This window comes from Acipenser ruthenus, chromosome 22 (assembly GCF_902713425.1).
Source record: "Acipenser ruthenus chromosome 22, fAciRut3.2 maternal haplotype, whole genome shotgun sequence".
NCBI lineage: Eukaryota > Metazoa > Chordata > Actinopteri > Acipenseriformes > Acipenseridae > Acipenser > Acipenser ruthenus.
In genome coordinates this window covers 4984402-4995836 of record NC_081210.1, presented here as the reverse complement: position 1 = coordinate 4995836, position 11435 = coordinate 4984402, and the positions used below count along the sequence as shown (strand labels likewise).

Here is an 11435-nt window from a genome sequence, read left to right as displayed (position 1 = left end):
GCTGTGACGTACACATTTTTTGTACATTAAAGAAGCTGTGGTAGTGAACAGAGGGAAGATCTGCATTTTAAACACCGAATGATATTTCAATTATTTTTTTGTTTTGTTGGTTTTTTGTTTAAGTGACAGTGTGTTCAGTGAGCTGGAACAACTGAGTTTTGGAATAATCTCTAGTAGTATCGTATTTTTTTTCATAGACTGCCTGCCCATCAGAGCACAAAACAGAAATCGATCAAAAACCGTTTTTCAAATCCTCTTTCTGAGAAAACGCAAACTGTCTGACTGATTTCTGTTTTTCACACGACTAACAAAGCAGTCATTTCGCTCTACCAGTTAGGGATTATGCAATAGGCTACCGGTATAGCCTGCTACAGTGCTCAAGAAAACCAAAACTTTAGCTAAACATTGCTAAATAACATAATATTGTATTTTTCAACCAAATCATTATTTTGACGAAGATGAGGCAGGCAATTCTATGCAAGATGAGACGGTTTCCGTGGTTCACCAACGTAACTCTCTACGGCTGTCTGTTTGCCAGCGGCGACTTGGTACACCAGTGTTTTACCAGAAGGGATCTGGACTGGAGACAGACGCGCAATGTGGCCGTGGTGGCATTTAGTTTCCATGGCAATTTCAGCTACCTGTGGATGCGGAGTTTGGAGAGGTGTTTCCCCGGGAGAGCTGTTAGCATGGTCCTGAAGAAGGTGTTATTGGACCAGACAGTAGCGGCACCTTTGGCAACCAGTGTCTTTTACACAGGTGGGCGCATGTTACATAGGCTATGGCTACTGTAATTACCATCTTTATGAATATGTATTTGTCTACATGCAGTACCTCATATCTTATCAATAATGTACTATATATCAATTCAAAATACACACACCCATAAAGATGGTACATTTACAAGATCTGCAGTTCGAAATTCCATGAGATATTGTGCACGTACTGCACTCAACTTAGACTCTTGAGGACTCCTTGAACTGCACCCGACTTTAGATTTCCTTTACGTTCTATATATATATGGTTCATTCGAAAGTTCTATTAAGAACCATTCTTTTAGAATCCAGGGTTATGCAGTGTGTTGAACATGAAACAGAAGCGATATTGAACCTCTGGTGTTTCATTTGCAGCCATGATAGGGCAATACATAACTATGATATAAGGAAAAATAATACAGATCAACATATAAAAGTATATAGATATTTAATTAATTAGCTATTACATAATCTATCTATCTATCTATCTATCTATCTATCTATCTATCTATCTATGTTTATTTTCAGATGTTAGTTTTATATATGTATGTACTGGAAATATACTGGACCTATATAAAACTAAAATGTGAAAATAAATGGTTTTAGGCAGGGCAGGCACAGGGTATTATCTAAGAAGATGTACAGTAGAATACTTTGGTTGAAGGATGTGTGGGCATCTGTGGGAGGGTAGTGGGTGGAGCTTTAGGGAAGGACCAGAAATGACAGCACACAGGAGCCGGAAGTGTCGTTTAGTCCTTGGAGCCCTGTACCTTCAATGGTACAGGCAGGATTTTATTTTAACAAACAAAAATAGAACAGTCCAGTATTCCAGAAAATAAACAAGAAAACCACCTGGAATACCAGCGATGGTAAACTCAGGTTTCAAATAAAAAGAATAAACAAAAACGTCCCGTTACACACAACAATAAAGGAAGCACTGGGTTTCTCTGTGCTCCTGCAGTGGGTTTCCTCTCACCGCCTCCTGGCCCCCTTCCACGGATTACTGGCTTGTCCTGGGTTTCTTCCACTGCGGCAATCCACCAAAGTCCCTTAAGTTTCAAGCTTCTGCGAATTACAGCAGTTTGATAAAACAAAACAACAACAAAGCACAGCACGTGTTTTCAGTTCAGGACAGGGGGCCGAATGGCAAAACCATACTGCTTAAATACTGCCAAGTCCCACCCCTGCAATCAGCACGCTGCCTCACGTCAGCCAATCGATGAGAACAGCACAGCTGATTGCAATGATGGGACCTGACGGCCGCATGGTCCCACCTTGGGCCAAGATGGCCGCCTGACCCGGAACTTCCTGTATGGTCAGAGTTCAGCCTCCTGACCCAATCACGGTCAACCCTACACAGCGCTGCCGGTGGTCGGGAGGGCGAATTACAACAGGGACTCCTTTCAATCCTGTCACACATCCCCCCCCTCAGAGTGGAGCCGTAGGCACACTCGGCCAACCCTAACTCCCCTAAATGACCCCCCTCCCTTGAAAAAAAATCAGCATTTTGATGCTCCTTACCCGAACGATGTTTAACAGTGAAGTTAAAGGGTTGCAGCGCCAGACTCCACCGAGTAATCCGGGCGTTCGTGTCCCTCATCGTGTTTAGCCACTTAAGAGGAGCGTGATCTGTGACAAGAGTGAAGGACCGCCCCAGGAGATAATATCGAAGAGAGTTTGTGGCCCATTTAATGGCCAGGCACTCCTTCTCAATAACTGAGTAGTTGCGCTCCCTTTGAGCCATTTTCCTGCTAATGTATAGCACGGGGTGTTCTACCCCATCGATCTCCTGGGACAAGACGGCCCCCAGACCGACATCCGAGGCGTCTGTCTGGAGGATGAATTCCCTGTCGAAATCTGGTGAAACTAGTGCAGGGGCTTGGCAAAGTATCCGCTTTATCGTGTCAAACGCTTCCTGACACTCATCTGACCATTTTACAGTGTTTGGGGCGCTCTTCTTAGTGAGGTCAATCAAGGGGCTAACAATGGTGGAAAACTCGGGGATAAAACGGCGATAATAGCCTGCCAGCCCCAAAAGTGACCTCACTTGAGTCTTGGTTCGTGGGACCGGAGTGTCCACCAAGGCCTGGACCTTGGAAGCCACTGGTTTCACCCGACCATTACCCATGCTAAAGCCAAGATATTGGGTCTCTTGTTTGCCAAACGCGCATTTGCCTAGGTTGACTGTTAGCCCCGCCTCCCTCAAAGACTGCAGGACAGCCGCCAATCTATCAAGGTGCTCCTTCCAGGTAGAGCTAAAAATAACAACGTCATCAATATATGCTGCCGCATACTGATGATGGGGACGTAACACCTTGTCCATCAGTCTCTGGAAGGTAGCTGGGGCCCCATGCAAACCGAAGGGCATGGTCTTGAAATGAAACAAGCCATCCGGGGTAGCAAATGCGGTTTTCTCCTTGGAACTGGGTGTTAACGGGATCTGCCAATATCCCTTTGTCAGGTCCAGAGTGGACAAGAACCTCGCCTTACCCAGTCTGTCGAGGAGCTCATCCACTCGAGGCATGGGGTACGCATCGAACTTAGAGATAGCGTTCACCTTTCTAAAGTCCACACAGAAACGAGTGGAGCCATCCTTCTTAGGTACCATTACCACAGGACTACACCACTCGCTCTGGGAAGGCTGCACTACTCCCAGCTCGAGCATACTGGCCACTTCCCGGCGCATTACACCCCGCCGACTTTCCGGGATCCGGTAAGGCCTCTGACGCACCCGAACACCTGGCGGAGTAATAATGGCATGTTCAATAATGTCAGTTCTACCGGGCAACTCAGAAAAAACATCACTGAATTCCTCAATTAATTGACCCAGCTCCTGTTTCTGACGGGGAAGTAACTGTTCCCCCATCGAAATTTTAGCTGTTTGACCAGATGGCCCTGCCTCAGGACCGAAATCCTCCTCGGGGCTATCATTAGCAACAAACAGGGCTTCTCTGTCTCTCCAGGGTTTTAACAAATTTACATGATAAATTTGGAGTGGTTTTCGATGGTCGGGCTGCCTGATTTCATAATTCACTCTCCCTATAGCCCGAACCACCTCATAAGGCCCCTGCCACTTGGCAAACAACTTAGATTCGGCTGTGGGAAGGAGCAGCAGTACCTTATCTCCAGGTCGAAAAGTCCGAATTCGTGCTTTTTGATTGTACTGCTGCTGCTGCTGATGCTGAGCATTGCGCAGGTTCTCTTGAGCCAAACGACCGACTAATTCTAAGCGATCTCTTAGCAGTAGTACGTATTTGACTACATTTTTAGAAGTAGAGGTTTGGTCCTCCCACCCTTCTCGCACGAGATCGAGAATGCCTCGGGGTTGTCTCCCATATAGCAGCTCAAACGGGGAGAACCCTGTTGAACTCTGTGGCACCTCTCTCACTGCAAACATCAGGAAGGGGAGGAGTTTTGCCCAATGTTTTTGTTCCTGGTTCACAAATCGCCTCAGCATTTGCTTCAGGGTCTGATTAAACCTTTCCACCAGGCCATCTGTCTGCGGATGGTACACAGAGGTCCTGATGGGACGGATTTTCAAAATTTTGTATACTTCTTTGAGGGTATCGGACATGAAGTTGGTTCCCTGATCCGTCAGAATCTCTTTGGGCACCCCTACTCTAGCAATGATCTCAACTAGTTCTTTAGCAATGGCGACGGCACTAGTGGAGCGCAGTGGCACCGCCTCTGGATATCGCGTAGCATAATCCACCACTACTAGAATGTGCGTATATCCAGAGTCGGCGGGATGCACTGGGCCCACTATGTCCATGGCTATGCGATCGAAGGGAGTACAAACCAGGGGCAGTGGGACCAGCGGGGCCGGGCGAACCCGCCCCGGCGCTACTCTCTGGCAATCGGGACACTCCGCTACATATTTCCTCACATCCACGTGGAGTCCCATCCAATAAAACCGGGCCAGTATTCGTTCCAAGGTCTTTTCCCGCCCCAGGTGGCCAGAAAAGGGAATATCATGTGCCAACCGCATGACCTCCCGGCGGAAAGACCCCGGAACCAATAATTGGGTTACAGGCTGTCCTGTGCCCGGGGCTTGGGATACCCTATACAGCAAATGCCCCATCACGATGAAGTGAGGAAATGTGAGCGGCCCGCAGCCTTCAACTTCCTTCCCCTCGACAGACCGAACCCGCCCCCGGATGTGCACCAGAGTGGGGTCGTTACTTTGCTCCCACTCTAGGTCCACACCCCGGTCCCAGAATTGCGGTATGCCGAGCGGGGCCACAGTAGCTTCTGCTCTAGGGATCTCAGTAACCCGCTCCTGCTGGTCACACTGGACACCCACCCCCTTCTGTGTTCGTTTGACAGGCAAAGCAGATTCTCCCACCAATCCCCAGCCTTGCCTCATTAATGCCCCCTCAAGTTTCTCGGCCCTCCGCTCTCTTTTAGTTTTATGGGGCCGGAACCTGGAAGTAAATATGTCGGCCTGCAAGGGGAAGATCTGGCCAATTGGATCCCCCATTGCGACCACCTTTTCTACAATAGGTGGCCGAGCCGCATTGACCTTAACTTGTGTATAGTAAGGCCAATCTCGACCCAAAATTACTGGGTATGGCACCTTTTTAGCAACGGCCACGACTACGTGGCACGTCCGACTTTCCACAGTCATTCTAACTTTAGTGGTAGGATACGCCTTGGTTTCTCCATGAATACACGAGATGGTCACAGACCCCTGTGGCCGCCAGGGCGTACCCTCCAAGAGAGCAGACCGAATTATAGTGTGACTACACCCTGAGTCCACTAATGCGTGGGTACTCATATTACCAACAACTACATTAATAATGCAAGGCCCCTCCCGACCCCTTCCCCTGTACTCACCACCCTCTGCGTCCGGACATCGCAAGGCCACGTCACACTCCATTGCGGCAGGACAGAATCTCGCGATGTGTCCCACCTCATGGCACCGGAAGCAGGTAGGGGAAGGCAACGCTGTGGGAGACGGCTGCTTGTCCCTTGGTCCACCACTGGGGGGGGGGGTCCAGGGATTCTCTCTGGCCCAGCTGGGAGCTAACCTCGGTCTCCACTGTGGAGTCGAGGCGCTCAAAGGGACGGGGAAAACTGAAGGCCTCGCTGCAGTCCTTGGGTGCGCTGGTAAAGGGCGATGCTTCACTGGGACTGCTGGGGCTGGACTGGGGTCCACCCGAAGCAGTGAATCCTCGAAAGCCTCCGCCAGTTCGACGGCCTTGTCCATCGTCTCGGGACTGTGGCGAGCGACCCAGGCTCGAGTCTCCGGTTCCAACACCTCCAGGAACTGGTCGACCCCCACAGACTCCATGATTGGTTGGGTGGTCCGTTCAGTGGGACGCAGCCAGCGGGTCAGATGGTCCCAGAGTTGCTGGGCCGCAATGCGGGGCCGGGTTCCCTCTGGACGCTTGTAGGTCCGGAAACGCCGGCAATGCGTTTCCGGAGTGATATTGAGGCGTTGGAGGATAGCTGCCTTCACCTGGGGATAATCCTCCGCTGCCACATTGCTCAGGGCCCGGTATGCTGCCTGCGCCTCACCAGTCAGACAAGGGGCGAGTTGTGCCGCCCAACATCTGGCTGGCCACCCTGACACTGTAGCCACCCGCTCAAACGTGGTCAGGAAGGCCTCCGGGTCATCTTCTGAGGTCATCTTTTGCAGCCGGATTTTGGGCGTCGGCTGCGCTGGTCCAGCTGCTGCGGCCGGGACCTGGGCTTGGGCCTGGGCCTGGGCCACTACCAGGTTCTGAATGGCCAGACACATGGCCGCCATCTTGTCAGTCATCGCGGTCAGATGGGCTGAACGCTCAGCATCCCTCTGAGCATCCCGTTCTTCCCGACGCCGCTCTACACCGTCACGGTGTCTCTCCTGATCCTCCAAGACGGCTTGCAGGGTGTGCCGGTCCATGCTCCTCCCGCTTCTGACACCACCTTGTGGGAGGGTAGTGGGTGGAGCTTTAGGGAAGGACCAGAAATGACAGCACACAGGAGCCGGAAGTGTCGTTTAGTCCTTGGAGCCCTGTACCTTCAATGGTACAGGCAGGATTTTATTTTAACAAACAAAAATAGAACAGTCCAGTATTCCAGAAAATAAACAAGAAAACCACCTGGAATACCAGCGATGGTAAACTCAGGTTTCAAATAAAAAGAATAAACAAAAACGTCCCGTTACACACAACAATAAAGGAAGCACTGGGTTTCTCTGTGCTCCTGCAGTGGGTTTCCTCTCACCGCCTCCTGGCCCCCTTCCACGGATTACTGGCTTGTCCTGGGTTTCTTCCACTGCGGCAATCCACCAAAGTCCCTTAAGTTTCAAGCTTCTGCGAATTACAGCAGTTTGATAAAACAAAACAACAACAAAGCACAGCACGTGTTTTCAGTTCAGGACAGGGGGCCGAATGGCAAAACCATACTGCTTAAATACTGCCAAGTCCCACCCCTGCAATCAGCACGCTGCCTCACGTCAGCCAATCGATGAGAACAGCACAGCTGATTGCAATGATGGGACCTGACGGCCGCATGGTCCCACCTTGGGCCAAGATGGCCGCCTGACCCGGAACTTCCTGTATGGTCAGAGTTCAGCCTCCTGACCCAATCACGGTCAACCCTACACAGCGCTGCCGGTGGTCGGGAGGGCGAATTACAACAGGGACTCCTTTCAATCCTGTCACAGCATCTTTCTCTAATAATTGTCTTTGCATTACAATACATTTGTTGATTCAGGAGTCAGTCTACTTGAAGGCAAAGAGGATGTTCTGCAGGACTGGAGAGAGAAATTCTGGAACACATACAAGGTGAGATGAACCTTGATATACTCCCCCTTTAAAACCTTGACTACATTGCAGTATTCAGCCAACTGGTGACGCTTCAATTAAAATCCCAACCCAATGAAAAGGTATAGTCACAGCATCTGGTACTCTATGTAATCTGCACACTATTAGCTTTGTATTTTGATTTCAAAGTCATTTTGTATAAAAGAAACAGATTTGGGCCCTCAGCAGGTTGACGACATTTAGAGTCAATCTGTTAATTAGTGAACAATCCTCTTGACAATTCAGCACCATTGTACCCTAATATAGCTTTTATTTATTTTGTATTCCAGACAGGACTCCTGTATTGGCCCTTCATGCAGGTAGAAGTGGTTTGATTTTCTTTCTTCCTTGTTTCATTTTTACTGTTTGTTTCACCTTCCTGAACAGAGCAGGCAGAGAAATATATTTTTCCAGGACATTAGTTTTCACTTCCTGAGGCCTGGTTAGACGCCAGCCAATAGGCTTCAGCTGAGTATTCGTGCTTTTAAAATGTTGTCAACCGTTAACTTGGCACACTCAAGTGAAAACACACACTCAAGTGAACACACACACACAAGTGAACACACACACACACACACTCAAGTGAACACACACACACTCAAGTGAACACACACACACTCAAGTGAATTGCGTTCAATTAGTCTCAGCTTCCATTTTGAAACAGTGTTACACTATTACAGTAGTATAAAAGTCACATTCAAAGTCTTAGTGGTATCCAGTTCTAAAGTATTTTGGTATCTCTAAGTGCTAATGCATTTATTACTTGAGGTTGTATACCTGCCTGAAACCAGGCGGTCAGTAATGTATTAGCTCATTAAGTAGTACATGCAGTAGTTACGTGCAGCAAGTTGGTCAGAGTCAGAAATACTCTGTAGTGTTTGGGTTTATATATTAGAATATACTGTGTATAAACTAACTAGGACAAACAACATAATAAAATGAAATAAAAAACACACTCACAACTACAATAGAAACCTGAACCCGTTCCCTTTTTTGTCTCTGCTCCCCAGTTGCTGAACTTTCTTCTGGTCCCGTTGTATCTGCGTACGTCCTTCACGGGCTGCTGTGCCTTCCTGTGGGCCACCTTCCTGTGCTTCTCGCGCCAGTGTGGTGATGGGACCATGAGCGCCGCGCTCGCCTGGGTGTTGTCACCGAAGGAGGCCCCGTCCTTGACGAATGCTAAAGAACAGAAATAAAAAAACTTCAAAACCTCAAACAACCTCAACAGAAACAGAAAACAAGATACCAGGAATGACCCCAAACAGTCCCTGTTTTAACAACAACACACCAACGCCACCAGTTCCCATGCTGTAGGAAACAGGTGAACTGATGTCTTTATTTATGTTACTGGACCAAAACTTGAATTTCACTGCTGCTATCTGCCTTCTGGTGTTTAAAACATGTAATATTTAGATACTGATAAAACCGTCCCTCTTAATTACTTCAGGAAATGAAGCGAGCTTGATTTTATTTTAATGTTCTGTTTCTCTAATTTGTGTAGTTATTTCTTATCTACTCTGTCTTCCAGCTGACTTTCCTCTGCACAGGGCATCTATTCAGCTGTGCGGGTTTTTCATTTCTTCTTTCCAAAATGTCCTACAATATACAGAGGCAGCAGACAAGAGTTAAAAGGTAGCAAAATGACATCACCTTTTGGAATGAGAAAATAAAAGGTCTGGCAGTCATTTAGCTTAGACTAAAGTGGGGTTAGCTCAAAAGCTTGTAAAGATAAATAAAATAATGATGAACATCATGAACTGCAATGGGAAGATGCTTACCTACGTTTTGTGGTTTAATATTGAACACAAGTTGAGATGCTTATGCTTGATGTAGACTACAAGGATGACTAGGAAAATACAACATACATGAAAAGGCAAAAGTGCAATAAGTTGGTACAGACATTGGCACCGTTTTAGTTAGTATGCAAGTTAGCTATAAGTAAATGTTATCCAGGGTTTTAAATCTGCACTTGTATTTTGTAGCAATGTACAGCATTCACCACACTTCATTGTTATATATGGCAATCTATGGCATCCTGTTTAGTGAATGGGCTAGTTTGCTGGGACACGGTTCAGTAATTCCAAGTGCCTGGTTTAATTTATTCCTTTTCAGTCCTTGATTTTCTGTTTCTGTGAGCGCTGTGTCTCGCCGTCGAGGCAGTTGAATTATTTTGCCAGTTGTTTGTGGAAATTGCTGCCTTTGTGGGAGGATGAGAATATAGATACTTCAGTATTTTTATCATGTGATGTCAAGGCAGGTCTTTTGCCACTTAGCTGATGTGGAAGTACTTTATTTAATTGTAGATATTTATACATGTACAGTACTTGATTGACATTATGAGTCTGATTTAAAATAAAAAAACAAACATGTTCCTGTACTATTACAAAGTTAAAAAAGAAATCTGAATGGTCAACTACAGAATCACACAAGAACCTCTGTTATTTGTACATGTTTTGTAACATTAGTTTCTTCTTAAAATGAGATGTGGAGCAAACTTTTAAATCGGCTCCTAATTTTGTGTCATTCCCACAAAGTATTTATTAAACGGGAACAGGAAATAACTCAAAACTGTCTGTGTTATCAATATGAATATGTTGCATGCATTGTTTTCCAGATTTTTCTATTTGTATTAGTAGTGCTACCGATACCTAATATTTTAAATAATAATTCTAAAATCTTCTTGTGCATTGTATTTAATTTAATACAATTTGTGTGCGTTTAAATACATTTTAACTGGATTAGTGTTACTGTATTGGTCATCTTATTTCTTTTTACAACATTTGAATGTAATATTTTGTAATTTATCATGTTTGTGGTTTAAACTGTTCCCTCCAATATTAGTCCATTATATTAATACTGTCAATAATATAAAGCCTTTCGTGCATGCTTGATAATGCCCACCTTATTGAAACAAGAAGAATATTGGAAGTGTGTGACAAGCTGTGTGAAGGTTATTCCACTGGTCGGGTACCCTACTGTAAAAGTGTTAGTCCCTGTCACATGAATTTTCAGTTACTGCAAGACTCAAGAAATTCAAGTTGGCATGATGGCTTAACATATTCCAGTACACTTCCAGACTTCCCGCTAGGACTCAGAATATTGATCTACCTAACCATCAATGAGGAAGGGATACATTTCTTAGAGAAAGCATCCCTGTTGATTGGCACATTCAGCGTTGGGACTAGTGTGGGCAGATGAAGGTCAGAGTGTTATAGACAGAGAAAGGCAAGCAATACATTAACACAATTGAAAATGATAAAACATCTGCAGAGCATATCTTACATATCGTATTCAAAAAGCACTATGTCTTTTCAATAAATGTGCTGTAGAGTAGGTTTGATGAATAAATTGTGATATTTATTTGGTATGAATGCATATTTCCCCTGTCTGATTTATAGTTTGCTTTTTTTAACTAAATAGATTAATTAAAATGGCTTGTAAATCTGGTATTTTTCCACTTCCATCACAAAATGGTAATGATCCATTTCGAGCTGAGTAGTGGAGCCAGCAATGTGACAGCTGGAGGCAGGGCAGGTTCACATCCACCCTGACGGGCAGAGATTCCAACACAGAACCATCTGTTACTGGCTAGCATTTATAAAGCAGGTCCTCAACATTAGCTTGTCAGGGTGCTGAGCAGCCCAGGCTGAGAGCATCACATTGGCAGATGAACCATCGCACACTCTGATAGGTATTTTTTTTTTACAAATGTACCGCAGTTCTTTATGCCTTGATATTTACTACCAGCTATGTTGTTGTTATTCAATCTCTCTCTCTCTCTCTCTCTCTCTCTCTCTCTCTCTCTCTCTCTCTCTCTCTCTCTCTCTCTCTCTCTCTCTCTCTCTCTCTCTCTCTCTCTCTCTCTCTCTCTCTCTCTCTCCTCCCCTGA

General features: G+C 46.1%; 1 protein-coding gene across 2 annotated transcripts; it reads left to right on the top strand.

The window, feature by feature from the left end:
* The first annotated feature begins 21 nt into the window (after positions 1–21).
* On the top strand, positions 22–10284 carry mpv17l (MPV17 mitochondrial membrane protein like). 2 transcript variants are annotated; one of them, XM_034052023.3, is made up of 4 exons: positions 26–759; positions 7458–7528; positions 7837–7866; positions 8557–10284. In XM_034052023.3, exons 1-4 carry the CDS (start codon positions 459–461, stop codon positions 8740–8742), a joined length of 588 nt encoding a protein of 195 aa, XP_033907914.2. In that variant the 5' UTR covers positions 26–458; the 3' UTR covers positions 8743–10284. The 2 variants fall into 2 exon arrangements, with proteins under 2 accessions (XP_034782482.1, XP_033907914.2); XM_034926591.2 differs by lacking the exon at positions 7837–7866 and having other exon boundaries at positions 22–759.
* The last annotated feature ends 1151 nt before the right edge of the window (positions 10285–11435 follow it).

Coding starts and splice junctions, on each gene's coding strand:
- mpv17l (XM_034052023.3), top strand. CDS start 459: ATGAGGCAGGCAATTCTATGCAAGATGAGACGGTTTCCGTGGTTCACC. Junction 7,529..7,836: donor AATTCTGGAACACATACAAG/GTGAGATGAACC, acceptor TTTGTATTCCAG/ACAGGACTCCTGTATTGGCC. Junction 7,867..8,556: donor TGTATTGGCCCTTCATGCAG/GTAGAAGTGGTT, acceptor TCTGCTCCCCAG/TTGCTGAACTTTCTTCTGGT.